This window comes from Amblyomma maculatum, chromosome 9 (genome assembly GCF_055883805.1).
Source record: "Amblyomma maculatum isolate TAMU_Amacu chromosome 9, ASM5588380v1, whole genome shotgun sequence".
Lineage (NCBI taxonomy): Eukaryota > Metazoa > Arthropoda > Arachnida > Ixodida > Ixodidae > Amblyomma > Amblyomma maculatum.
In genome coordinates, this window is record NC_139352.1 from 119,552,913 (window position 1) to 119,579,585 (window position 26,673).

A 26,673-nucleotide genomic window follows, 5' to 3' on the forward strand; every position below is an offset into this window, starting at 1 on the left:
CGGAAATCCGGACTTGCCATGGGACTGCAGTGATCTCTGAGAAGTGAACTTCATCAGTGACAGTGAACCTTTACGTCTTTCGACACGCTGGCTTAAAGCGTTTCGCACTTGAAACAAGGCTTTTCTGAGTTTTCGCGTGTGCAGGACACGACTCGTTTTCAGTTTTGAACCCCGTGAAACACGGTAACTCGAACCACCTTTGCAGGCTGAAGTGTTCGAAACTATTTTGCCTCAGAAGGAGCGCAGCGGGGTTTGCGGAGCCTCTTCCAAGTGCACGCCCCTGTGAGAAAGCCTGGTTCACCAGGCTTTCTCGATTCAATCTAAATTACTGCAGGTCAGAGCACGAACTTTGTATCTGCGTGGGCTTGACACTAAATTCGCCGGTCTCAATCGCACGAGACACGCGCAAACTGTTTAAAAGTCGACAAGAAAAGAAAAGCTGCCATTAGGCAGGCCCAAGCATTAGGTGCGTGAGCGCGGTACAGCGCAAGAAACGTGCAAAGTAAATCTAGAAGACTGGTGGTTACGTGCTTTGTTTTCCTAAAATCCGCTCTTCTTGTGCTGCATTGGCGAAATCCTTGGATTTTTTTCTGCAATACTGCAGAAGACACGTTTTCATCGCCAACAAACCCGCCGTAAACGCCGTAAAGCGTGCGTTTCTGCGAGCGCCGCCGGCTGCCGATCCACACTACCGGAGTGACGGTGGCGCCACCTCTAGGTCGATCTCGCGGAGAAGTAAAGATATTTTGAAATTCGATGCGTCGAAAGAACGGCTTACTCGCACCCGTAACATGTGGTCTACCTCCGGGCCTCATTTTTTATTCCTTGGTCTTTCACTGTTCTGTCAAAAGGAAAAGTTGATGAAGAATGTTTATCGCCGAACAAATTTATGCACTACTTAGGACATGGCTTCTCTACCCTGCTGGATCAGGAAAGCGGCCGACGACTTCGTTACAGGGAGAGAAGGTAGGCAGATGACGATGGGCAGCCTTCTGAAGTAGCAAACGTATTTTCCTATTTATTTGTTTGCTTCTTTTACATACTTAAAAAGGATTAGAGAATATGTGCGAGCACGTAATAGATCAAGGAAACCAAAATTAGAAATATAAAGCGCACTCTAACCATCAGTTTTCGGTGGTCCTCAAGTGCAGATAGCTACGAAAGCCAACTACTTCACTAGCCACCAACACCCCCCTCCCTTTCCTCCAGGTGACTACAGACACATTTGGGCACACTGAGAAGGAATACTGGCGCTTTGTAGTCGCGAGCTGTTTTGTTTTGTGACAGCGCCGTACGTCTAGGCTGATATGATTCTCTACTTCCATGTGGAAAATGCTGTCGTGGGAAAGAAGAGGTCTGACGTGCCGTTCTGTAATTTTTCAAATCGAAAAGAATTGTTTTCCTCTATCGCCGCTTCGTTCAGCCGATCGAGGGGCAAGCGGCCGCGGTCTTCCGCGCCATATTGCTGCTGCCGCTGACTCTCTCAGTTGACTCTCTCGGGAGCATACTATTATTGGTATTACCGTTGCCGTTTTTATAACAGGTATTGAGTTCGCAAGACGTAAGATCATAACAGCCGAAGGCGACCGGCGCGCGGGTACCTGTGTTTGCTAAGTTTAACTACATGTGTGCCATTTATACCTGTTTTTATTTGTGCAATGAGGAAACGACGTAGTGTAGGTATACATCACATCCAGTGGCTATCACAGTTGGCATATATGATTTCCCAGGAAGAAATGTACAGCGAAATTAAACAAAAATTGCACCTCACCTAAATTAAAATGTGGGTAACGCAATGATGAATTAAACACAGATTATTAAAAATGCGGACGCTATTTTTCTTGTCGTTCGTTGTGACTGACGTTTTCACCTTTTCTTCTATTAGCTTACACTAAAGAAAGGATCAGATACTGTTAAATACGTCCTTGAGTAAAATTCAGGTCTGGTGCAAAACTTGGCAAATGTGCATAAACTACAAAAAAAAAAAAAAACAGTAGCTATGACTGTGACGCGATAAGTCAATCCGCTGAAGTTCTGCTACAACATCGATAACAACACGTTATCTCGGGTAAATAATTACAAATATCTAGGAGTTATAATCACGTCAGATTTAAAGTGGAATGACCACATAACGTACACTGTAAATAAAGCTATGAGGCAACTTGGATATTTGAGGAGAACCCTTGCTAAATCCCCAGCAAAAATCAGACTTCTTGCCTACAAATCTTTCATTAGACCGGTTTTAGAATATGCGGCAGTTGTTTGGGATCCGCACACAAAGATCAATGTGACCAAACTTGAAAATGTCCAGCGTAAATGTGTCAGGTTCATATACAATTGTTATAGCTGGAAAGCATCCCCAACAGCACTTTTACAAACAGCTAATTTAGAAACCCTGCAGGCAAGACAATGCCAAGAAAGATTAAAAATGTTTTATTTGATCTACCACAACCAGCTTGTCATAGATAGAAATGCATACTTTCATTCAGTTACCCAACGACAAACCCATTCTTTTCATTCTAAGAAAGTGAGCGATTTTTCGTGCAGAACAAATGTGTTCAAAGCCTCATTTTTCCCTAAAACTATCCGTACTTGGAACGACCTACCTGCAAATGTGGTTGAGTGTTCGACGTTGTCTTCTTTTTTGAGTGCATTCCATGATAGATAGCGGTGTTTCACATTGTCATATCATGGTGTTTACACTTCACTTTTTTCGTGCTTTTTGCTCTGTACAAGTGATATGCCTTTTTTTTTCGTTGTCGTCATTCGCAAGACTGAATGTATTCTCGTGAATTGTATTCTTCTGTACCCCCCACTCCTGCCTAAAGCCTGACATTCAGGCTGGCAGTATGCAATAAATAAATAAATAAATAAATAAATAAATAAATAAATAAATAAATAAATAAATAAATAAATAAATAAATAAATAAATAAATAAATAAATAAATAAATAAATAAATAAATAAACTCGAAACTCACCAAGACAAACTGAATAATACAAAATAAACGGTTCAACGAACGTATGCTTACCAGTACGCAAAACTCGGGGTATAAAAGCCCGCACGATATTTTAAACTATACTAATCGCCAGCGATAGAAACTTGGGCAAATAAATGAAAAAGGGCTTTAACTTGATATGGAATACATAAAAAACTTTAGTTCAAAGAAGTATACGCGCGAACAGTATATACACTTGAGTTAAGAAAGTTCGCGGACGACCTGTTTCAATCCCCTGGTTCTTGCTCATCAACTGTGGTCGCGCACGACCTGTTTCAATCCCCTGGTTCTTGCTCATCAACTGTGGTCAGTCATTCAATACTTGTTTTCTTTTGTTTAGAGTATTCACGCAAAGAAAAAGTTTTCAAAACGGTGGCAGTCCATGCTAGCTCATTTACAACAGTCTACATTTTAACATCCGAGAATTTGAGCGCTCATAGAAGTGATTTTAATGTGAGTGGTCGGAAAGTGTAAAGGTGGGGGGGGGGGGGGGGCGCCCCCTCGGAATAAAAGTTGCCCCCCCCCCCCCCCCCCCCCCCGGTTCCGGAGTCCCTGTTTGTTCTAACACGTTTGATGCTGAGAATCGTAGACTTCGCGTTCACTCCGCCGCTTCCTCCGACTAGCAGACATACCACATACGGGTGCGCCGGCGGGAGGTGGCGTTACTTGTTCCGGAGCAATGGCACCAGGCCCGATCGCGTCCATGGAGGAAGGAAAAACTGTTCGCGTCTACTCGAGGAAGTAAACTGATGGCATCCTCGATAAACCGCACCCATGGAGGAAGGAAACAACTTAGGAGAGGCCCTTGCCATTCCCAATGCATTGGAGAAAGTGTGGCGGAAGTGACGTCAACATTTAAAGTTAGCCAAGTCGGGCCACTTGTTTCTACGAAAACTCGGGCCACTAGCAACAGCGTTGCTAAGGGCCCGAAGTACGTGAACGTCGCGGAGATAGAAAATTCGGAGGGTAAAGGAGGAGAGACATTGCAGCGCCTGGTCGCGGCGCGGCTATGCTAGCTTCAAAAAAGTGACGTCAGGGCCATGACCACACCGTGCGCTCCCTCTGTCCTCGATCACCGGAAGCGCCCCTTGCCGGGGCAGATAGAGAGAAAAAAACTTTATTTGTCAGCGATGGTTTTTGCCTTGGGTTGCATTCAGCTGCTCCAGGTGGCTGAGTCTGTCAGCGACCTTTTGCGCTCTTGCCGAGGCCCGGGACCGGACGTCTGGGTCCCGGCTGGAGAAATGAGCTTCTCAGTGTTCCAGCGAGGAAGATGGTACTAGATCTGCCAGAGGCGGATCCTCTGCGCAGTCCCAGATTATATGGTAGAAGGTGGCAGGGTTGCCGCAGAGTTGACAGTATCGATTTACTATGTCGGGAAAGATTTTGGCATACGTCCAGGGGTTTGGCTGCGACCACGTTTGCAGCCGCCGCCACCTGGTAGCCTGTTATCGGCTGAGCGAAGCGTGCGGAGGAGTCAGGCCGTGAGGCTCGCCCTGAGCTCCTTGCAATAAGTAGTAATGGCCTGATGACTCACCCCGTCGGGCACCCGCGTCCGAGATCCCCTCACCAGCTCGGCTGACAAAACCTCGAGCATATTGACGAGCGGCCCCGTTCCCCGGGACGCCCGAGTGAGCCGGGACCCATACGAGATCCACTACGTTCCTATCTTTGGGCAACGCGCTAAGAATTTTGAATGCAGTGGCGGAGATACGACCCCTGGTGAAGTTGCGAAGGGCCGTTTTGGAATCACTGGAAATGGTGCTGGTTCCATTTTGAACAATTCCTGGGGCTATTGCGACCTCTTCTGTCTCTTCTACTCGGCCCGTGACCACCGTAGCTGCTACCCTGCGGGAGGGCGTGATCCCGTTCTCTCAACGGTAGGGTTTAAGCCTTAGTAGGGTCCTCTGAGCAGCGTCACCTGGGGACAGATAGCGGAAATATTGCAAAAATGAATAAGGAGCGCATTTAAAGCCTGCCGTACCCGTTGCCTGAGTGGCGCAACGGATTAACATTACTTACCTGAGCACTTAGGGAATAAAATATATACATTCGAGCCCCGTGTTAGTAACTTTTTTCTGAATTTGTTTTTTTTTAAATTGAAACCAGTATCTTTCCTGGGGTGTGTTCCCCTTTAGGTTGCATCATGTGATGTTTTTAATTCTTAATAGCCACAAAACCAGCCGTGAACACAGCGTACGTACGAGACAACAGCATGACAACGCTAACACTATTTATATATTTTCAACGTAATCATTTCCTGCCTTTAGTGAGTATATGTTACCTTTAGGTTGCGTTCAGACACACCTCTCGGTAGCAATCGCCGTTTAACCCGCTGAGAGGCAACCAGTGACGAGAAAGAAGATGTGGGACCCTACCGTTGAGGAGACGGAATTACGCAGAGGGAGGTGGTCACCACGCTCACAGCGAAAGCCTCCTTTCCTGTTTAACAAAACTTGAAGATTGGCTAGATGGTGCATTATTGCAACTTGACTAAAGATAAAGCGCACAGGAAGACACACTCAAGAGAAGAAGACACAAGACAGACTCCTTTCCTGTAATGTATTTTGCCGCATCAACATACACGGCACTATCATCCCCTCGATACCAGTGCCGCCGTTCTGGGTGGTGACACCCTTTGGCATGCCCGCGCCGCCGCTTTTTCCGCGCTCGCCAGCTTGGCACAAGTCGCTTCGTGCCGTTGCTGTGGAGTGTCCGAAGCGGGTGTGCTATGCGTTGGGTACTGGGCGATTGTACTGTGTTCAGTCACGAAAACTAGCATGCCAGACCATTGTGTTCCATTGTGTGCTGGCTCGGGAAAAAAAGGAGACAGATGTTTTCGTTTTCCACGGGATGAGAGACGGAGGCGAAAGTGAAGCGTGAAGACTGGATGGCGAATGACAACGCGAAAATCTGCGAGGTAAGCCACAATATCTGTGCTGCATTCATTCATCCATAACATGTAGTTTGAGCGAATAGGTGCCTTTGGATTGCATAAAAAGATCTAGCGCAGACACAGACCACTAGAAAGATGACAAACACACACACAAGCGCTTGCGTATGTGCGCGTGTCGTCTTTCTTGCAGTCTGTATCTATTTATACTAAAGCGTTTTAAAAGATATTTTTGTACTCGTCGAACGACACTTTGGTTTGGAATGACGTTATCTCCCGCCGATTCCTCCACCTGCTTGCAAGCCCGAGCTTTGTGCGGTTTTTTGCTTCCCAATCTAGCACAACTGACCACGGCGGCGGTCAGACCTGTGACGCAGCAGGGGGTGCTAAGAAAGCCTGGCTCCGCTGGACAGGCCGCCATTGGAAACTGACCCTGGCAACGTTTAATGCTAGAACCCTAGCTAGTGAAGCTAGCTTAGCAGTGCTGTTAGAAGAACTAGAGGGCATGAAATGGGATGTCATAGGGCTTAGTGAGGTTAGGAGGCCGAATGAGGCATATACTGTACTGTAAGATGGGCATGTACTGTGTTATCGAGGTTTACCAGAGAGGCGACAACTAGGTGTAGGTTTCCTTGTCAATAAGTATATAGCAGGTAATATAGATGAATTCTATAGTATTAATGAGAGGGTTGCAGGCATCGTAATTAGGCTTAATAAGCGGTATAAACTGCAGGTTGTACAGGCCTATGCACCTACATGTAGTTATGATGACCAGGCAGTTGAAAGCTTCTATGAAGATGTAGAATCGGCAATGCGGCAAGTAAAGACGCAGTGTACTGTACTAATGGGCGACTTCAATGCCAAGGTAGGGAAAAAACAGGCAGGAGACAAGGCAGTAGGTGACTATGGCATTGGTTCTAGGAATAGCAGAGGGGAGTTACTAGTTGAGTTTGCAGAGCGCAATAACTTACGAATCATGAATACCTTCTTCAGCAAACGGAAGAACCGGAAATGGACATGGAAAAGTCCTAACGGAGAGTCTAAAAATGAAATCGACTTCATAATGTGTTCAACCCCCGCCATTATGCAAGATGTAGAAGAATTCGGGAAAGTGCGATGCAGTGACCACAGGATGGTGAGGTCCCGAATTAGCCTAAATCTGAAGAAGGAACGCAACAGATTAGTAAGAAAGAAACCCATCAACGAATTAGCGGTGAGAGGAAGGGCAGAAGAGTTCAGGATCTCGCTACAGAACAGGTTTTCAGCTCTAACTGAGGATGGCGACATTACCCTAGAGGCGAGGAACAATAATTTCAGAGATATCATTAATGAGTGCGCGGTAGAAGTAGGCGGTAGGATAGTTAGAGAGGATACCGGCAAGCTGTCTAAGGAGACGAAAGATTTGATTAAGAAACGCCAGAGCATGAAAGCTTCCAATCCAACAGACCAGATCGAATTGGCCGAGATATCAAAGCTAATCAATAAGCGCAAGGTGGCCGATATAAGGAAGTATAACATGGAGAAAATTGAGCATGCTGTAAAGAACGGGGGAAGCCTTAAAGCGGTAAAGAAGAAATTGGGCATAGGCAAAAACCAGACGTATGTGATAAGGGACAAGGCGGGCAACGTCATCACTAATATGGAAAAGATAGTCAAAGTAGCCGAGGAGTTCTATACAGATCTCTACAGTAGCCAAAGTAGTCAGGACCGTAATGAGATTGGCGGTAGGGAAAAACAGTCAGACGTTCCACCAGTGACGAAGGACGAGGTCAAGAAAGCACTAGAAACTATGAAAAGGGGGAAATCAGCTGGAGAGGATCAGATAACTACAGATTTGCTGAAGGACGGGGGTGATATCACGCTAGAAAAACTGGCCACCCTGTATACGCAGTGCCTGGTGTCATCGACAGTACCGGAACCATGGAAAAATGCAAACATTATCCTCATTCACAAGAAAGGGGACTCTAAGGACCTTAAAAATTACAGACCAATCAGCTTACTGTCTGTTACGTATAAGGTATTTACTAAGGTAATCGCTAATAGAATCAGGACAACCTTAGACTGCAATCAAGCAAAGGATCAAGCAGGGTTTCGGAAACGGTACTCTACTATCGATCATATCCATACCATCAATCAGGTGATAGAAAAAAGCTCGGAATATAACCAGCCCTTATGCATAGCATTCATTGATTACGAAAAAGCATTTGACTCAGTTGAAACCTCGGCGGTGATGCAGGCATTGCGAAATCAGGGGGTAGACGAGCCGTACGTGAAATTGCTGGAAGATATATATAGTGGCTGCACAGCAACCATAGTTCTGCATAAAGAAAGTAACAAAATTCCCATAAAGAAAGGTGTTAGGCAAGGAGACACAATCTCCCCAGTACGATTCACAGCTTGTTTAGAGGAAATATTCAGAGACTTGGAATGGGAGCAGTTAGGGATAAGGGTAGATGGAGAATACCTCAGTAATCTGCGATTTGCTGATGACATTGCCTTGCTAAGCAACTCGGGGAATGAACTGCAAATAATGATTGATGACCTAGACAGGAAAAGTAGAAAGGTAGGCTTGAAAATCAGTATGCAGAAGAATAAGATAATGTTCAACAGCCTCGGGAAGGAACAGCAGTTTACATTAGGTAGCGAAATACTGGAAGTAGTAGGCGAATATGTCTACTTAGGACAGGTAGTAACCGCAGATCCGGACCACGAAAAGGAAATAACAAGAAGAATACGATTGGGATGGAGCACATTTGGCAAGCACTCGCAGATTATGACTAGCAGCTTACCGGTATCGCTCAAGAGGAAAGTATACAACAGTCGCATCTTGCCTGTACTCACCTATGGGGCTGAAACGTGGAGGCTAACCAAGAGAGTTCTACTTAAGTTGAGGACAACCCAGAGGGCTATGGAACGAAAAATGGTAGGGGTAACATTAAGAGATAGAAAGCGTGCAGAGTGCGTCAGAGAAATAACTCAAGTTACCGACGTTCTAGTGGAAATTAAGAAGAAGAAATGGACATGGGCAGGACATGTAGTGCGAAGAGAGGATAACCGATGGTCGCTGAGGGTAACAAACTGGATTCCAAGGGAAGGAAAGCGGAGCAGGGGGCGGCAGAAAGTTAGGTGGGCGGATGAGATTAAGAAGTTCGCAGGGGTCAAGTGGATGCAGCTAGCACAGAACCGGGTTAAGTGGAGAAATATGGGAGAGGCCTTCGCCCTGCAGTGGGTATAATCAGGCTGATGATGATGATGATGAATCTAGCATTGTGCGCAACAAATTTTGGTCTGCCTTGTTCAACGTTGAAGCAGGTCGAAGCATCGCAGTGCCTTAAATCGGGAGCAGTTTTAACGCGATAGCGTTAAGGAGCTCGCGTCGCAGAAAAGCCGGTGTCGTCGGCGCCGGCGGCGTTGGCCGTGAGCGATAAATCCGGGCATGCACTTCATAAATAAAAAGCAACTTCCAAGATGGGCTGGGTGGGAATCGAACCAGGGTCTACGGAGTGTGAGATGGAGACGCTGCCACTCAGCCACGAGTTTTTTTTTTCCTTTATTGCCTGACTTCAGCACAATACACAAAACCATTTACAGGGCACAACGAGCATTCATTAACACAACAATCATCCAGGTGGGTTGTGGCGTCGTCGTGCTAAAATTCTCTTAGGGTCACTATTGGCTTCAATCTTCCGAGCCACTCGGGAGCTTCAGGAGCAAGTTTCTGAATTTCAATATATCTATTCATGGCTTCCCGAAAATAGATCCGTGCTGGCCGTGCGTCAGGATCGCAATGGTATCCTGCCATTCTCGAGCGCCAAATACAGTGGAGGGCCATTAGCATAATAAGGTCAAAAGGCACCCCATCCTCATTCTCTACTGGCAAGTACCTAATACCATGCGAGTCTAATGGAAATTTCTTTTTTAAAGTCCATTGTAAAATATCCCAAAAGTACACCCCTTCCCAACAATGCAGGAAAACGTGGTCTATAGTTTCTGGCTGTTTACAAATTAAGCAATGCGAACCCCAAGGTAAAAATAAATTCTTCATTTCCAAGAACTTCTTTACTGGCAGTGTTTCCGTGTGTAACTTAAAGAAAAACGTTTTTGCATTTGACGGGACCTGCATCGCCTTCACCCGCTTAAGTACGTCGCGTCCTGGTCCTCCTCACTTCACACTCAGCCACGAGTTCGATGCTTGAAAGCGGTACAAAAGCGCTTCTAGTGCATGCGGTGTTCCCTTAGAAACGTGCCGTAGAACGTTATACTGCGGTGTATATAGGTAATTATGAGCATGTTACTTACAGAAGTCGCAGTTACACGAGTAGCGAAGTACGTTTCCGCTACATTTCTTCTGCGCTCTGCGCACATGCAGAGCCATCTTGCGGCAAACACAGAAGAACCCCTCCTCGCAATGTGCGGCGCTGCCCCGACACGTGGCGCGCCACTCGCCCCTGACGTTTCGCCGTGCACCCTCACGGGTTGTAGAATCAAGCGTCTTTCCTTTCTTTAGATCACTATATATCTTCGCTCACCCGCTTCTCCCCTTCGGGCCGCGCGGGTACCGGTGCGAGGATGCCCAGGAGGCACAAATTGACGAATTCAGAGGGGATGCCAATGCGGATGATGCTGATACGGGTGCTGTTCACACTACCGCAATCATAGCATGATGACAGTGCTCTTGAAGACAACGAACGACATTCATCCAGGTGTGTCATGCCAGAAGAGCGATTTGAAGGAGTCCAAAATGACTTACACTACGATGAGTGAAAACGCCAGTTTGGTGTGTGTGTATGTGTGTGCTGACTGACCGACATACTCAGTGCGTGTGAACACTAAAGGAACACGGGAGCAAGAAACGTTGTAGTGTGCACAACACAGTGCGATGTGTGCACAACACAGTGCGATAATGTAGATTGTGAGAAGCACTTGTTTGAACAAATAAATAGAAAAAAGGTGCAGTGCACTTAGAAGTGTTGAGTATGAAAACTGTCTTTGTGTGACTCAAGAGCATACCGAGCGAATGAGTGGGCGATGCGAACGAGGTGCAATAACGCTATCGCGTTCCACTCTTGAAGGCGAAGCTTAAGCGTCCTCCAAATTTTTAAGAGGAAATTTTGAATTTTCAGCGTACGTGAGGTTTTATAAGCTAAATAATGAACAATTGCGTCTGCTGTCACTCGGGAAAATTTAGTGTAACTTTCAGTGAGTGACACTCGACTTTAGTATCATTCGCGGAGTGTCACTCAGTAATATCTGTTGTTGAGGATCTACCTTTCTGTGTTCATAGCCGCACCAAGAAAATTTGGAGAAGGTCGAGCCTGGTATTTGTCAAAGGAATGCACCATTGCGGCCTTCGGATCGCTCCCCTTTACACTTGATCTTGAAAGCTGGTAGCAACCGCCGAGGCTTTAGATTCACTCAGATTAAGGGCCATTCCTTATCTCCTTTTCTGGAAATAATACAATGGAGAGCGACGGATGGCATGTCACCTCGTGACAGAGTAGGAAGTGAAACGCATTTGTAACAATTATTTTGGTTGAAAAAAAAAATACTCCTCGAGTCGGCCGCGCTGGAATTTGTCAAGTGGGCTTATCGCTAGTACAGTATTTCGCGAAACAGAGATAATAGGTCCTCTGATGCTGTGTTTTTTTTTTTAATTATACACGAGAACAGTTTTTCCCGAGGTTTTTGAGATTCGCTATAATAGACAAAGTTGTGTTGTCATGAAAATTAAGTCGTTTTAAGTATATTATTGGCAGCTCGACAAGTCGCAAAGAAACTTCTCCCGTGAACTGGATAAAGCAGCGGCATCGTCTTATGAGCGATCGTGAGGAAGCAAGGTACTTGCGCAGTACAATATGTTCATCCCGAATGCAGCTTTTCCTTCCCTGTATAATTAATTACACATCGCGAGGCGATGTGCACACCCTGTTATCCCCGTAAGTACTTGTCTGAGGTTAAAGCTAAACTTGACCGCCTGACACCCGAATTAGTGCTGTCGCTTGCTTGGCATCAATGGAAAAATTGCGCGATCGTACACATAAATACCCCTTCATAGATCACTGAATTGTCGTGGCGGAGGGGCTTGCGAAACTCGATGAAGTCGTGAGCTCTGCTGTGTAGGGCCACCCAAGATAGACAGGTCACGGCAGAGAGTTCTGACAAAATTTGATTCACTGGAGAAGGTAATGGCAACCCACTCCAGTATTTCCTGCCAAGAATACCCTATGGCCAGTCACAATAGCATTAATGATAGGGCGCCAGAAGATGAGCCTCCCAGGTTGGAAGGCGTCCCACATGTTACTGGGGATGAACAAAGGGCGATTCCTAGTAGCTCCAGGACGAATGAAGCGGCTGGGCTAAAGCCAAAAGGATGCTCAGCTGTGGATGTGTCGGGAAGCGACCAGAAAGTCCGATGTTGCAAGGAGATATGTGACATAGCGACATGAAATGTTAGATCTATGACGCAAGGTAAACTGGATGTCGTCAAGCGAGAAATGGACAGATTGAGCAATGATATCTTGGGTATCAGCGAGCTCATGTGTACCGGAATGGGATAATTTAATTCCGGCGACCATTATTTCTTTTATTGTGGGCACGAATCCAGGAGGAGGAATGGGGTCGCTCTCATAGTAAACAGAAGAATGGGCAAAGCAGTGCTAGGGTACAACCCCAAACACGACCGAATGATTTTACTTCGGATCCAAGGCCACCCTTTCAACATAACAGTTATCCAAGTCTATGCACCAACCAGTACTGCTGAAGAAGCTGACGTTGAGAGATTTTATGCTCACCTGCAATGCCTTTTACACCGCACTCCATCATCAGACGCCCTTTTTCTCATAGGAGACTGGAATGCTAAGGTGGGGAGTGAAGAAATATCCGGAATTACAGGAAAGTTCGGTCTTGGTGAGCCAAATGAAGCTGGGCAGAGGCTAATAGAGTTTTGTCAAGAAAACAACCTTATCATAGCGAATACTCATTTTCAACCGCACAAGAGGCGCCTGTACACATGGACTTCACCGGACGGTCTGTACAGGAATCAGATTGATTATATTCTTTGCCGGCAGAGATGGAGAAGCGCTATACAAGCAGTAAATACAAGGCCTGGAGCCGATTGCGGCACCGACCATCAGCTTCTTGTTGCCAAATTTAAGCATCGATTGAGGAAAACGCAGAAAACTAGAAGGTCTTTCAGGTATGATCTGGATCAGATTCCATCAGAATATGCTGTGGAAGTGAGAAATCGATTTCAAGAATTAAATCTAGAAGACAGAGAAGAGAGCCTGAAGAGATGTGGACTGATGTTCGTGATATAATACAAGAAGTTGCTACTAAGGTAGTTCAAAAGCAAAAGAAATGCAAGAAAGCAAACTGGTTATCTGAAGAGGCTTTGCAAATAGCTGAGGAAAGGAGGATGGCAAAATTATGGGGGAAAGAGAAAGATACAAGGTTCTCAATGCGGATTTTCAGAACATAGCAAGGAGAGATAAGAATGCCTTCCTGAACATACAGTGCCAAGCAGTTGAGGACAACAGCCAATTGAGAAACACAAGAGCTCTGTATAAGACAATCAAAGATATCAAAGGAAACTTCTGTGCTAAGCTGGGCGTGATAAAGGACAAACGAGGCAGGGACTTCACTGAAGCCTCAGAGATAAAGAAAAGGTGGCAGGAATACACAGAAGAACTGTACAAGAAGGCCCAGGATGTGCAAACCCAACATAAGACGGTTGTGATTACTGATCTCGAGCCGGGCATCTTGAAGAGTGAAGTTGAATGGGCCTTAGCCAGCCTTTCTAAGAACCAAGCTAACGGAATTGATGGCATTCCAGCTGAGTTGCTTCAAAACCTCAACCATTACGCTGTTAACGTTCTGTATACATTATGTCAGCAAGTTTCGACAACCCTGCAGTGGCCACAGGATTGGAGGAAGTCAGTTTACATCCCAATTGTAAAGAAAGACAGTGCCAAAGATTGTTCGCGCACGATCGCGCTTATTTCGCATGCTAGCAAGGTGATGTTGAAAATCCTCCAAGGTAGGCTGCAGCAGTATGTGGATCGGGAGCTTCCGAACGTGCAAGCTGGGTTTCGCAAGGGCAGAGGAACTAGAGACCATATTGCCAATCTTCGCTGGATCATGGAAAAAGCAAGAGAGTTCCATAAACCCATCTACTTCTGCTTTATTGATTACGCAAAAGCGTTTGACTGCGTAGATCACAGCAAATTGTGGCAAGCTCTCCAAGAAATGGGAGTTCCAGTTCACCTCATCTGTCTCCTCAGGAACCTGTATGAAGGGCAAGAGGCCACGAGGCAAGAGGTATGAAGAGAGAGTCAGAACTGGGCATGGTCATGGTCTTACTGGTTGGTTTCCGATTGAGAAAGGAGTGAGACATGGCTGCATACTGTCGCCCTGCCTATTTAACCTATATGCAGAGTACATTATGAGGAAGGCCAGTCTGTACGAGTCTTCAGCTGGGGTGAAGATTGCTGGGAAACGTATCAACAACCTTAGATATGCGGAAGATACCACTTTAATGGCAGAAAGTGAAGTGGAACTCAAGAGACTTCTGATGCGCGTACAAGAAGAGAGTGAGAAGTTTGGGCTTAAACTGAACGTTAAAAAGACAAAGATCATGGCGTCTTGCCCTATCAAGTCCTGGAGCATCAAGGGACATGAAGTGGAAGCTGTGACAGATTTTATCTTCTTGGGCTCCAATATTACCCCGGAGGAAGACTGCAGCCACGAAGTTAGGAGACGTCTGCTTCCGGGAAAGAGAGCCATGGCTAGCCTTGACCGCCTAGTAAAGAGCAGAGACTGCCAACCACGATCCGTATACCTCGTGCTATGGTCTTTCCAATTGTGATGTATGGATGCGAGAGTTGGACTGTGAAGAAGGCTGACCGCCGAAGAATTGACGCGTTTGAATTGTGGTGCTGGCGGAGACTCTTGAGAGTTCCTTGGACGGCCAGAAGATCACATCAGTCGATATTGTCGACCATAAACCCAGACTGCTCTGCTCATTGGAGGGTCAAATTCTAAAGTTAAAGCTCAGCTACTTTGGTCATCTGATGAGAAGAGAGGGGTCGCTGGAGAAGGATTTGATGTTGGGAAAGGTTGAGGGTCACCGGAGAAGGGGTAGGCAGCGAACGCGATGGTTAGATGGCATCCTCGAGGCGCGGCAGATGAAGTTATGTGATGTTAGGAAGATAGTGAGAGACCGGAAAGCGTGGCGTGATATGGTCCATAGGGTCACGAAGAGTCGGACACGACTGAACTGAATTGAACATGTAAATATCGCATTGCTTCCATAATGTTTTTAATATTACATTCATTTGCTTGCACGCTACAAAAGACGCAAAATGACTGTTTCTTCGCGTATCTCATTTCAGCGCCAGTTCGAGGGCGTGCATATATGATAAATAAAAGGACTAGCGCAAATAACACAGACATAGGAGAAGACAGGACGATTAGCGATCGTCCTGTCTTCTCCTATGTCTGTGTTTGTGTTATTTGCGCTAGTCTTTTTATTTATGATGACACACCAACTAGCCCAGCTTTCTGCTTTGACGTGCATATGAACGGCGGCTCCTCAAGTCAGCAGCTGTCCCGACATTGTTTGATTGCGTGTAAAAGCTTATCGGAACAAAACGACATCTACCATTTGAAGAGTCCAGTAAAATTCGTTAAATGCCTTATCGAACAAACCGTTCCGATTTCAGTGGTTGATTGCGCGGAACACCCAAAGCTGATGAAGAGACTGTTCGAGCGGTTTGTGACGATGCGCCTGCGTATTTATTTGAGTTATTTGAGGTATAAAAATCGAATGATGGGTACGGCAGCTGGCGCTAACCTCGATCAAGAAATGTAGTTCACAAGTATAGAAAACTGGGCGAGTTGGATTGGATTCATCTTAAAGCAGCACGAAACACAGGACAAAAGAACAGGAGACGACACAAGCGCTTGTGTCGTCTCCTCGTCTTTTGACCTGTGTTTCGCGCTGCTTTAAGATGAATCAAGAAATGTCTCCTAGGCGTGCATCCAAAATCAGCTTCAAAGTCTTGATGAGGTATCGGAAAAGAATTAATTGAATTAATAAAGGAAAATACAGAGATAATAAAGTTGAGGTTGCATGAGCGGGGCTAAGAAGTGCAACTACTGTCGAGGTATGCAAATGGCTAAGGCAAGGATATCCACAATTACCGCTGCTGTTCATGATTTATATGAAGAATATGGAAAAGAGTCTGCAGGAAAGCAACCTTGGTTTCAATCTCTCGTATAAGTTAGGTGCAACATAAGTAGAGCAAATACTTCCAGGACTAACATTGTTCTATTAGCCATTAGCCAGGAAGATTTAGAAGCATGGGTTAATTAATATATGTGGATACGAGGGAGATGCAATCGGCTTTGCCTTCCGCGCAAACAACTCGGCTCTGATTGTATTCGCCAATGGGCTTACCTTCGGGAACGAGGGCTGAAGTCCAGTCGAGGTTAGAAATAGATCTTAGATCTGTGGGAAGGTTAGCACTTAGAGCTCATTGCAAAACTACAAGCAAAGCAGTACAGGAAGAGATGGGCTGGGCGTCCTTCGAGGCACAAGAGGCTCAAAGCAAAACCATGTACGAAGAACGCTGCAGGAAAATGGACTATAGGTGAACAGGTAAAGTATTTAAATATTTATACAAAAAGGGCATTGACTCACAATGGCGGAAAAGGACCAGAAAACTAACCAGTAACTATTTAGAAAGACAGGGCGAAAAAATAAAGAACATTAAACTGCAGGTAAAGAACACAGGGGCTGAAAAATGAAATAATTCGATGAAAAAGAAACCGCCCTTACACAAATATAAAAATCGCAAACTCGGATTAAGAAGGAAACCTTATGATAAAAAAAAAGAGTAAGCGGCCTTATCTTTGAAGCTAGATCAGGATGTCTTAGATCCCGAAGCTACAAAGGAAAGTTTAATCGCGAAAATGAATCTTGTGCTATGTGCTGTAGATGGCTAAAAATGATTGAACATATTATACACGAATGTGGCAGCATCCATCTAGATGTCGATACGGACGTAGTTACCCTGGCCGAGGCTCTGGGGTTTAGAGGTAACAAAGGAAGCGTGAACTAATCGGCGGCAGAGGTTATCAAGAGACGTTTGGAAGACTGGTGGATAAGTAGCAGGGAGAGGACGCATGGAAGCTAAGTAGAAATTAAACACGGGCATTTAACGATAGCCCGGGTATAAGAATAAAATAATTAAAGTTGAATAGTTATCTAAGTTAAAAAAGAAAAAAAGAAAGGTTGAACCAGACCTTTTCGGCTAACCTGGATTACTTTCCCTAGGTGTCTGCGACATTGCCGTGGTCTGCGCTGCGAGCGAGTTGGGTTGAAGCAAAATCTCACATACAGTTACGAGTGTGTAACATGAACGTATGAGCGTCAGCTGATTTATGACAGCAAAAAGTTTTCACAGATATATGTTGCTTCTTTTTCTCGCAAAGTCAAACATCCGCAAGACAAACAAAGTAAAGGCCCAAAAAAGAAAAAAAAAGAACTACAAAGTATGAGGCGAGGACAGGAGAAGTGCTACATCAGGAAGCTCCTGTCCACACTTTGTGACCACCTTGCACCCCTGGAACACACAAAGTATGCGCTTTCGTCCACCATTGCCCTTATTTCCACTTCCCGCACACTTGTGAGAGGAGGGCCTCCGTCTCCCGTTTTTTAAGGTTCTCAGTCTTCTGGTGCCTCGCCAGGTATCAACAAGTGGCCAGGGGATTCGCACTATCGGTGACGTCGACAGCTCGGATAATGTCTCCAGGGCTCTGACTCTCGCTCCCAAGTTCGCAGTACAACCAGTACAACCTAGGCAATACGTCGCTGGACGTCTCACCAGTATCTGGGAAGTGGAAAGGATGGCGATGGCGGGCGAAAGCGCATCCTGTGTGTCCCAGGGATTGAAGGTGGTTGCAAAGTGCGGACAGGAGCGTCCTTAAGTAGCTCTTGCCCTGTCCTCGCCTCGTCTTTTGTCGTTTTTGTTTTGCGCTTTGCTTTCTGTGTGGCGATGAACCAACACGCCCAAACCTTTTTCCTTTGGAAGACAAAATTGAATGCCTTTTTAAGAGTGTTACAGTGTTGAATTTTGCCTATCTAGAGCTAGTCTTGTACACGTTGCTCAAAATAAGTAACCATTTTGAACTAAAATTACTTCATAGGAAATTTAACTGACTGCAATGGTCAACTACATGTAGCTCCAAAAAGTAATTGAATAAATACAAAACTATATTGAATTACTATTGCGTTACTGCAATAAAACAAAAGTCGCCAGAACTGCAATAAACAAGAGCGACTTGCTTGAAATGTTTTTTTTTTATAACGTGTTAGCTTTTAGCAGGGGTTCTTTTCCAAGTTGTCGCCGCTGATTTTGCAACATTTCCTCGTTAGGACATCGGCCGTTACACACAACACCCTCTTCATGTAAACGCTATATAGCGAGCCTACATGTTTGCTGGGTCATCCGCCATGTTGTGGTCGTTGCACTGCAGCACAGCCTCGTTTACATGATCGCGTAAAATGACGATATGCGATCAGAGGCCGACCGCGCGTTGTTCAGGATTCCAAGAATAACCAGCGCGAGTGTGGGAAGGAAAGCTCTCTGATCTAACTGGACTCGAATGGCTCGCACGAACCAACAACCAACAGACGCGAGATCGACGTCAATCGGGGCAAGTACCAAACTAGTTCTCAGAACTAGAAATTCATGAATGTCGACGCGCGGCTCAAGTCCACACACCGCAGTCGCCCGCGTGCAGCGTCTTCATATCTTCCGGGTACAGCGTCGACAGCAAATCTGGCGACATCTTGTACGCACGTAGGGGCAGTAACCGCCGCGTAACCGCGCTCGGTGAACTGTCGAAAACGAGAAGGGACTCGCGATCAGTTCACAGCAGCCTTGCTGCGCTGCTTTGCCTCTTGCCAGCGACAACATGGCGGCCTATTCAGACTTCGTGCAAGTCATGGTAGGGGCTGTGTTACAGCGTACGTATACCTAACAAGTCCGCTCGTAGTTGCGCAATACTTCGATGACAGTTTGTATGTTCGCTATGAGTGCCGCGCTTCGTTGGTCCATGCCGCTGTGAACAGACGCCGCAAATTTAAGGCTGATGAAACAAAAAATTAGCTGAGGTAGTAGCTTTATTTAAACCCGGTACGTTGTGTAAGCAAAGCCAATGTAGCTTCTCTTTCTGTTTCGTCTTCTTCTGCGGCGAGACGTGGCTACCAACCGGGTTTACCCGACGGCTTGAAGAGGGGCCCCATCTGCGGTCACTCTAAAGGTCAAACGTGGCCACCGGCCGAGTTTACGCGACGGGCTGAAACCTAGCGTAGTATAGCTTATGCAGTAAAACGCCTATTTCCCTCGAGACGCGACGTATGGTGTGGAACCATATATATCAAGAACTGTTCGCACTTCGTCGGTCGAATGCTGGCTGAGCTCCGCTGGCGCCATGCGTACCATCGTGCATCCGCAAAATTTGATGCAGTCACATTCCCGCAAACGTTTGGCCCAGTAGCCTTTTTTTAGGATGAAATAATTGATTACTGACAATCAGTTAGAGAAAATTTATTTACCCAAACATTATTATTTGGAGAATGTAGCCAACTTATTACGAAATTACACAGAAATGAGATTAATCGCAAGTAATCAATTACGCGCAACCCTGGCTAGAGAGTAAAAACTTGAAACCCCGTGAACAAGGTAACATTAACTTTTGCAGGCTTATATATATGTTCATCACTAGTATATTTACAGCCGAAACTGTGTAGCGGGGAGCCTGTCCAAAGGGCGCCCTCGTAAGAAAGCCGTGCGCCGAAGCGCAAGACTTTCGCACCACTCTTGTTCGACGGTCTGGTTTGGTTTATGGTCCCAGAGCAACTGAGGCTATGAGAGATGCTGTATGAAGAAGGGCTCGGAATAATTTATGCCACCTGGGGTTCTTGATATCGCACAGTACTTTACATCGACAACTTGCTTTTCGCCTCCATTGAAAAGCAGCCGCCGCGGCATCCTTGGGTTCAGCAGTCGAGCGCCCTGAGCCACCGCGACAATGTTCCGATACAGCCATTAGCCGCCGTCGAGGCCCAAGCTATTACGGCCCCTTGCCTCCACCTTCATCCTAAATGCGGACAGAGTTGGCGCAGGTGGCGACCCAGGTGACTCGAAACCAAGGAACAAGGCTTCGTTTATTTTCACCAAACATCGCAGCGACCCCGGGGAGATGCCTCACCAGCGCAGTTGAAGGCCGCGGCGAACTCCGCAGAATGACGTGCCATCTGTCTGCAACGATGCAAGCGGGACGTGGCAGCATCACACACGACCAGGCAGCGTGCCACGTGGAAGAGTTGCTCCCCGCTGAGCGCTTCGAAGCCCCGCAGTCTGCGGCCCCGTTGCTCCGCCGCTCTCTTGTACGCCCTAAACAATGCACGAGCGCCCACGGACACTCCGGGCCGACGGCCGCTGTCGTGGTGGTGTGTAGCGGAGTGACGGTATCTGTGTAACTTCTCGAAGGACTTGTTCCTGCGACCATACCGTCTTCATCATCAGTCTGTGATCAAATTCCAAGCTTTCAGAAGAGTGTTCTCACTTCTTTTGTTATCGTTCAAGTCACTTCTTTTCAAGGCCGAATATGCGTTTGTGTTGTACGGCGTTTCACACATTAGAGCTCGCAGACGTGAATCATCAGACATGTTACTCGACACCAACCTCACCTCTCCCCGTTGGTGAATCATGAGAAGAAAAAACACCACTTATGGTTCAAATTTCCCTGGAGCGATTGCCAACGCGGGACACACCTTTATGAATTAACCTATCCCCGCAACTGGGGAGCGTGGTTCAGAAATTTAGGCTGTATACTTCTATGCCCTGTGGTAAATTGCAAAAAGAAATCTGGATCACTAAACTTGACATGGATTTCAGAAAATGGCAGGGATCAAACTTGCTAAACCTAGTTAACGAGCGTAACCACTGTAGGTCTCGCGCTGGTCTACGTCAGCAGGGTTGTCTGATTCAGCCTGATGCTTGTGAAAGAGTGTGGTCATCGACGGCCTATAGGCGCTGTCTCATGGCTAGACTGAGAAAACAAGCCTCAGTTAAACAGCTTGTATACCCCTCCCCAAGCAGCTGTGGCGGCAAGAGCACCAATTTAAACCAGTGGCGAGGCAAACGGGGAGTGCACAGCGCAGCGGGGCGAGGCGCATGAAACTGGCGCATGTTCCAGCGCTTACAGGTATTCCACACGGAATGCGTCGAATTCTTCATGGTAGCCTTAATCGCCAAAGGCTTCTACCGTTTTTTCACTATAGTAGCGCCTTTCTCGCTGTGTCACTGGTATTTCGCCTCTTAGCTGGCGCAGATGAATGGCCTTGGAGAATGGTAGCAGTAGATGTTCGCTCTGAAAATATTTTTTGGCGTATGGCGGCCTTCATGATCTGATGTTCCTTAAAACGTTGCCATGTATGCCTCTCTCTTTCTAATGCTTCGCGAGCGTAATGACGCTAGGAGCTCAAGGCTTTGGTGACGTGAGGCTACCATGAAGAAATTGAAGACCATAATCGACATTTTCGATGCGGGAGACCCAGTAGCCCTGGTTACAAGAGCTCAGATGCGAAGTATCATGGTCGCTTTTCCCATGATCCAATTAAACCGCCTGCCCTGAGAGTTTTCAAACGGTCCACACACTGCGTTATATAAATTTAGCGCACCATTGTGGTCCATATCAAGGCATTTCGTGCCTTATGAGGGGCATGGCCTTTCTTCAGGTGCTGTGGACAAAGCGTGTCACCACAATGGGTCCTCATGACCTCATTAGTAAGAAAAATATCGTGTGCACGCCGGGACTGGAACCACCCTCCCTGCGAGACCCAGCCGGGCGCGCTAACCACTACGCCAACTTCTGGTGAGCGTGTCCATGATTATGCTCGTCTAGCGTAATACTCCTGGAGAACGTTGAGAGCAATAAAAATAAAATATATAAAAACAATAAACGCGAAAAAAAAGACGAATAAAAATGGCGACAGGTCTAGTATCACAACTGCAGTAGCAATGCTCAGGAATTCGCATTACTCCAGTACAGGTCCTGCACATGCTCTCAAAATGTTTGCTCATACACGCGTTAGCAATCTGCAACAATTTTGTTGCAGCGTGCTAGGTAAAGCACCGCTCCCAGCATCGGCATGTGCTCGCTACACTTGAAGCGGATCTTGTAACCACTTTCGACGAATATTCTTCCGGCTTGAAGTTAATCGAATGAGCTCCAGCCTGCCATCCGCCGGCTACTAAGTTAGCAATTCTGACCAGCAAGGCTGTGGCTGTATCATTATCATCATCACCCGGTCTATACCCACTTCATGGAGAACACCTCCCCCATATTCCTCCGATTAACTCGATCCCATGCTAACTGCATCCAACTGATCCCTGCCAAATTCTTAATCTCATCCACCCACCTAACTTTCTGCCGCCCCCTGCTACGCTTTCCTTCCCTTAGAATTCATTTTGTTGCACTTTCCGACCAGCGGTTACGCTATCTTCGCACCACATGCCTATTTCTTCAGCTTAATTTCCTCTAAAACATCATTAACTCGAATTATTTCTCTGACACACTCTGCATGTCCTACCACTTTCCATTTTGTCAACTTAAGTTAGCCTCCATATTTCAGCCACACAGGTGAATAAAATGCTACTGTTATATACCTCTTGAGTGCTAACGGTAAGCTGGTAGTCATAATCTGCGGATATTTGCCAAATACGCTCCATCCCAATCTTATTCCCTTTCATGGTCCGGATCTGCGGTAACTACCTGTCCTAAGTAGACATATTCGCCAACAATAAAACTGAGAGTTGAGCTAGTTGGTGCATAATTTTTTAAAACACACAGCGCCACAAACGAAGGTCAAGCCCAGTCTACTCGCTTGTCCATTTGTTGCGTTGTGTGTTTAAAAAAATACTCACCTACCACTTCCAGTGATTCGCTACCTACCGTAAAGTACTGTTCCTTGCCGAGGCTGTCAAACGTAAATGCATAGTGAGGATTAAACAAGGAAGAAAAAATATCCCAGCCCATGGCGTTTTCATATAACAGGCCCAGAAAATCCAGCGAGGACAATTCACTTTCTCCCATACAGACTCAAGCAGCGTTCCTTTGCTCAGCACTGGCACTTAAAAGGAAAGGTAGGTATCTACGTTGATCGGAATAATAGTCAATAGACTACAGCCTAATGCGAGTGGTCACCTAAATGTGCTGAGACTGCTTAGCCACCCTCTAAAGCGCCTGAGAACGTTCGAAGAAAGCCTTTAGAGCCTTTTTAAGCCTAATGGTGTATTATGGCAAAGCCTTCAAGTCACTTATTGACTATCAAGCTAAATATGTAGGACAAATCTGAAACATATCATCCACAACGAAACAATCTCTACAATGCACATAAAGAAACACCTGGTGGTCGAAATTTCCAGAGCCCTCCACTACGGCGTCTCTCATAACCTGAGTCGTTTTGGAACGTTAAACCCAACAAACCTGTCGAATCAACCATATCAACAAAGTCGAAGCTTCATTATTACTTGTAGAACTACTTACATCATGTGCGGGATTGTCTCAAGGTCGTCACATTGATAGTTCTTCATGAAGAGCAGCCGACCTTCTCTGGACCACGAAATTGGTGAACCTTGGTGGTCCACCATCATGTTGCCATTGCTGAAGGCACGCATGATGCCTTCGACGAGGAGTGAGCCCAGAAGGCCGTAGTTCAGCTCTGGCGCCCCGCGATAGTAGAACAGTGGCCACACCAAGGCGACAGCCGGGACGCTGACGGTATTCAGTGGGCCATATGTAATGCCCGGTACATCGTAGAGAAACTCGACTTCCTCCAGTCCAGTTCCCTTTTTGAGGGTGGTAATCAGTTTGCGCATTCGAGCCTTGCGGGAGCCCAGGTAGTGTTCGACGAAAGTACCGTCCGGCGGAGGGTGGTGGGCGTAAAACCTGTTAACGCCTGCCCAATTGCTGAGGCCGGCAGGGTAGCCAACTCTCCACCTCATGCGCCTCACCTTCCTCTCCAGCTTGATCTTAATGTATGCCGGCATCCATGAGGAATGCATGATGCTTTTCTGCAGCTCGACTGTAAGAGAACGCACAATTTTTCTAACCTCTTCAATTCTGCTGTCGCTGACGGCCTCGAAGAGGTACGGGGCCAAGACGGCATGCTTGTACTCGCCATATACTTGGTCGTAACAGTAAGTCTTAGTTTCAGCACGGCTGTTTCGAGGGCCGGATATCAGTAAGTGCGCTACGCTCACAATGTGACGGGCAACGTGCCAGCTGAGGTAGACCGAAGACTGACTACTATCCAGGGCGTGAGCCACACCGTGGAAGTAACGGTAAGCGCTCGAACTGTCGAGGTCCAGCCTATAGCTATCTGCTTGAATGTGCGATGAATAGACATCCACGATACTCCTCCAAGTGTAATCTTTCGCGTCTTTCTGTGTTTCAGGAACGCGGTCTCGAATAATGCGGTCCTCCGTCAGCACAATAGTGTCTACGAGGTCGGTAATCCGTTCCTCATCCACGACGCATAGAGCAAGAACGTCCTTCACAATCCTCGCGAAAGCGGCGCTGGACAGCGTAGCCCGTAGCTCTTTCCACTCTTCGAACGCTGGGCTCGCTACCACGTGCACTAGTCGTTTGTTCGAATTTATCCACGGGGACAGCTGGAAGTCGAGTGCGAAGAAGACCCTCAAGTCGTACTGCATCAGCAGCTCCAGTGTCTTGTCCACAAGGTCGAACGCCTTGCTGCTCTGTTCGAACAGGAGGTCGTTATTGGCCAAGAAGCTGGCTAGTGATTTAGCGTTGGCAGTAGTGGCAGCGCCCCGCACGCTCTCCTCGCAGCTCTGGTAGAAGGCCACCGCCTTGGTCATGGCGTCGTGGCTCTGAACGGGAATATGATGGGCGACGCTAAGGAAATGGGTCTTGGCCGCCGCCATGGTGTTGGCGGCGGCGAACTTTTCCAATGAGCCACCCACGGCTGTGGCGTAGCCGCTGCAGACGTAATCGTGGAAATTGACGCAGGCGTTCACTGCGGGATTGACGGAGCGGGTCAGCAGCCAAGAACCACGGTCGCTGTCTTCGTCTTCGTACACTGTAAGCATGATGCTTTGAATTATTGGACCTCTCTAGTACAGTCTTGTCATTGCCTACCCATCAGTTCGAGGCCGCGTTCAGCTACTCCATTCACAGCTGAAGCGAGCTACAATATTATGCCTGCTAGAGCTAGGTTACCGCAGACGATTTGAAGAAGTCTCTAGTTTTGAAAAAGGAACTTGAACGCACATTCGTTTCGCTTGGGGCTCCTAGTTGGTGCCCTTTTGCTAAGTAACGGCAGTGTTCCAGCAAGTGAAATAATTTTGCCGCTGTTCAAGTGCAAGCTAGTTTGTCATACATATGGCTAATTCCATGTAGTGCAAAATACAGGTCATGACACAATGGCCGTATACCGTGCTCTGTCTTTGCCGCTGTACGTATAGTCTTGGTTAAGCCTGGACAAACCTTTCCTCCAGAGAGGATTAGATTTTTGACACATTCGTCTAACCCTTTCAGTTCAGAGTGACTCCTTTAATGTTTTGATATCGCCAACGCATCGGACGACATATTTGTGTGCAATTCACACGTATGATTGCGCAAACAGAAAGATGTAAATCAAATGATCCATCTGAATCTGAGAGAAGAGAGATGAGGATACAGTAGACGAAATAGATGCCCTAGCTAGAATGCTTTATGCGGGCCTTTGTGGGCAATTGGCGAATATGAATTTTTATGGCATTTGCATCCAGCCTTTCACGTAGCCACAGGTTTTTTTTCCTTTCCCGAATATTTCGATGCTAGCGCCATTGCCTGCTTTTACACCAAGTTTAGCATCTGCAGGCAGCAGCTTTGTTCACTAGCATTGCGGCGACCCGTGTAATGAACTGAAGGCTTCTAAATATCTGGCCCGGAATGTGGAACAGTCTCATGCCCCAGCAATGCAAAAATTCGCGGCTTTTCGAAGACACATAAATTAGCGTTGCTAAACTGAGCCGAGCACAACGATGGTGTTCTAAAGGAACGCTGGAATGGAGGGTCTAGCAAGCAACTGTACATAACGCTCGCCACGAACAGCGGTGCGTACCAAGTAGAGGCGACACGGTCGGTGACAGATGAACAGCATTCTGTTGTCCAGCTGATCGCGACGGCGGCGACTGCGGCTTCAGCAGCTCAGACTCGCGGCCCATGGTGTCCCGATCGTTGACTTGGGAGATGGCGATGATGACCACAAGCAGCAGAGTGGCGATCACAAAGACCCACAGCATGGGCTTTGGAGGTTGGCCTGTCACTCCGCCGTTCAGGCTTTTCTCTCCCATCTCAAGGGTCATAGCAGAGTCTCGTCTTTCGGCCATAGCTTCGATTCCGGGAGCAGCGCTGCTTGCAGAAGCTGGCCGGCTATGCGGGTGGGCTCGCGACCTGCTTCCTTGCTCAATGCGGCACGGAGGTATTGATAATGATGATGGTGATGTTCGCCTTTCACCTTAACACAATTGTCTTTCTCGCTCCGTGTATCTCACGCTTCTCTGTTTCGCTTTTTACCAGTGGTCACTGAACACACTGGCGAAAGCGCATTGCACATTAGAGAGCCGGCAATACAGATGGCGTTTAAGAGTTAAATGAAAAGGACGAAAAGCAGTACAGAAGGGCTGTCTTTGTAAATAATAACAGCC

At 46.8% G+C, this 26,673-nt stretch overlaps 1 protein-coding gene across 1 annotated transcript; it reads right to left on the reverse strand.

Moving 5' to 3' along the window:
• Positions 1 to 20,068: 20,068 nt before the first annotated feature.
• On the reverse strand, positions 20,069 to 26,331 carry LOC146180237 (uncharacterized). Its single transcript, XM_084580355.1, has 3 exons — positions 26,088 to 26,331; positions 23,507 to 25,061; positions 20,069 to 20,454 (listed from the first exon to the last, which is right to left on the reverse strand). Exons 1-3 carry the CDS (start codon positions 26,329 to 26,331, stop codon positions 20,127 to 20,129), a joined length of 2,127 nt encoding a protein of 708 aa, XP_084436481.1. The 3' UTR covers positions 20,069 to 20,126.
• Positions 26,332 to 26,673: the final 342 nt, after the last annotated feature.

Coding starts and splice junctions, on each gene's coding strand:
- LOC146180237 (XM_084580355.1), bottom strand. CDS start 26,331: ATGACCCTTGAGATGGGAGAGAAAAGCCTGAACGGCGGAGTGACAGGC. Junction 25,062..26,087: donor GACCGTGTCGCCTCTACTTG/GTACGCACCGCT, acceptor TCATGCTTACAG/TGTACGAAGACGAAGACAGC. Junction 20,455..23,506: donor GAGACAATCCCGCACATGAT/GTAAGTAGTTCT, acceptor GTATGGTCGCAG/GAACAAGTCCTTCGAGAAGT.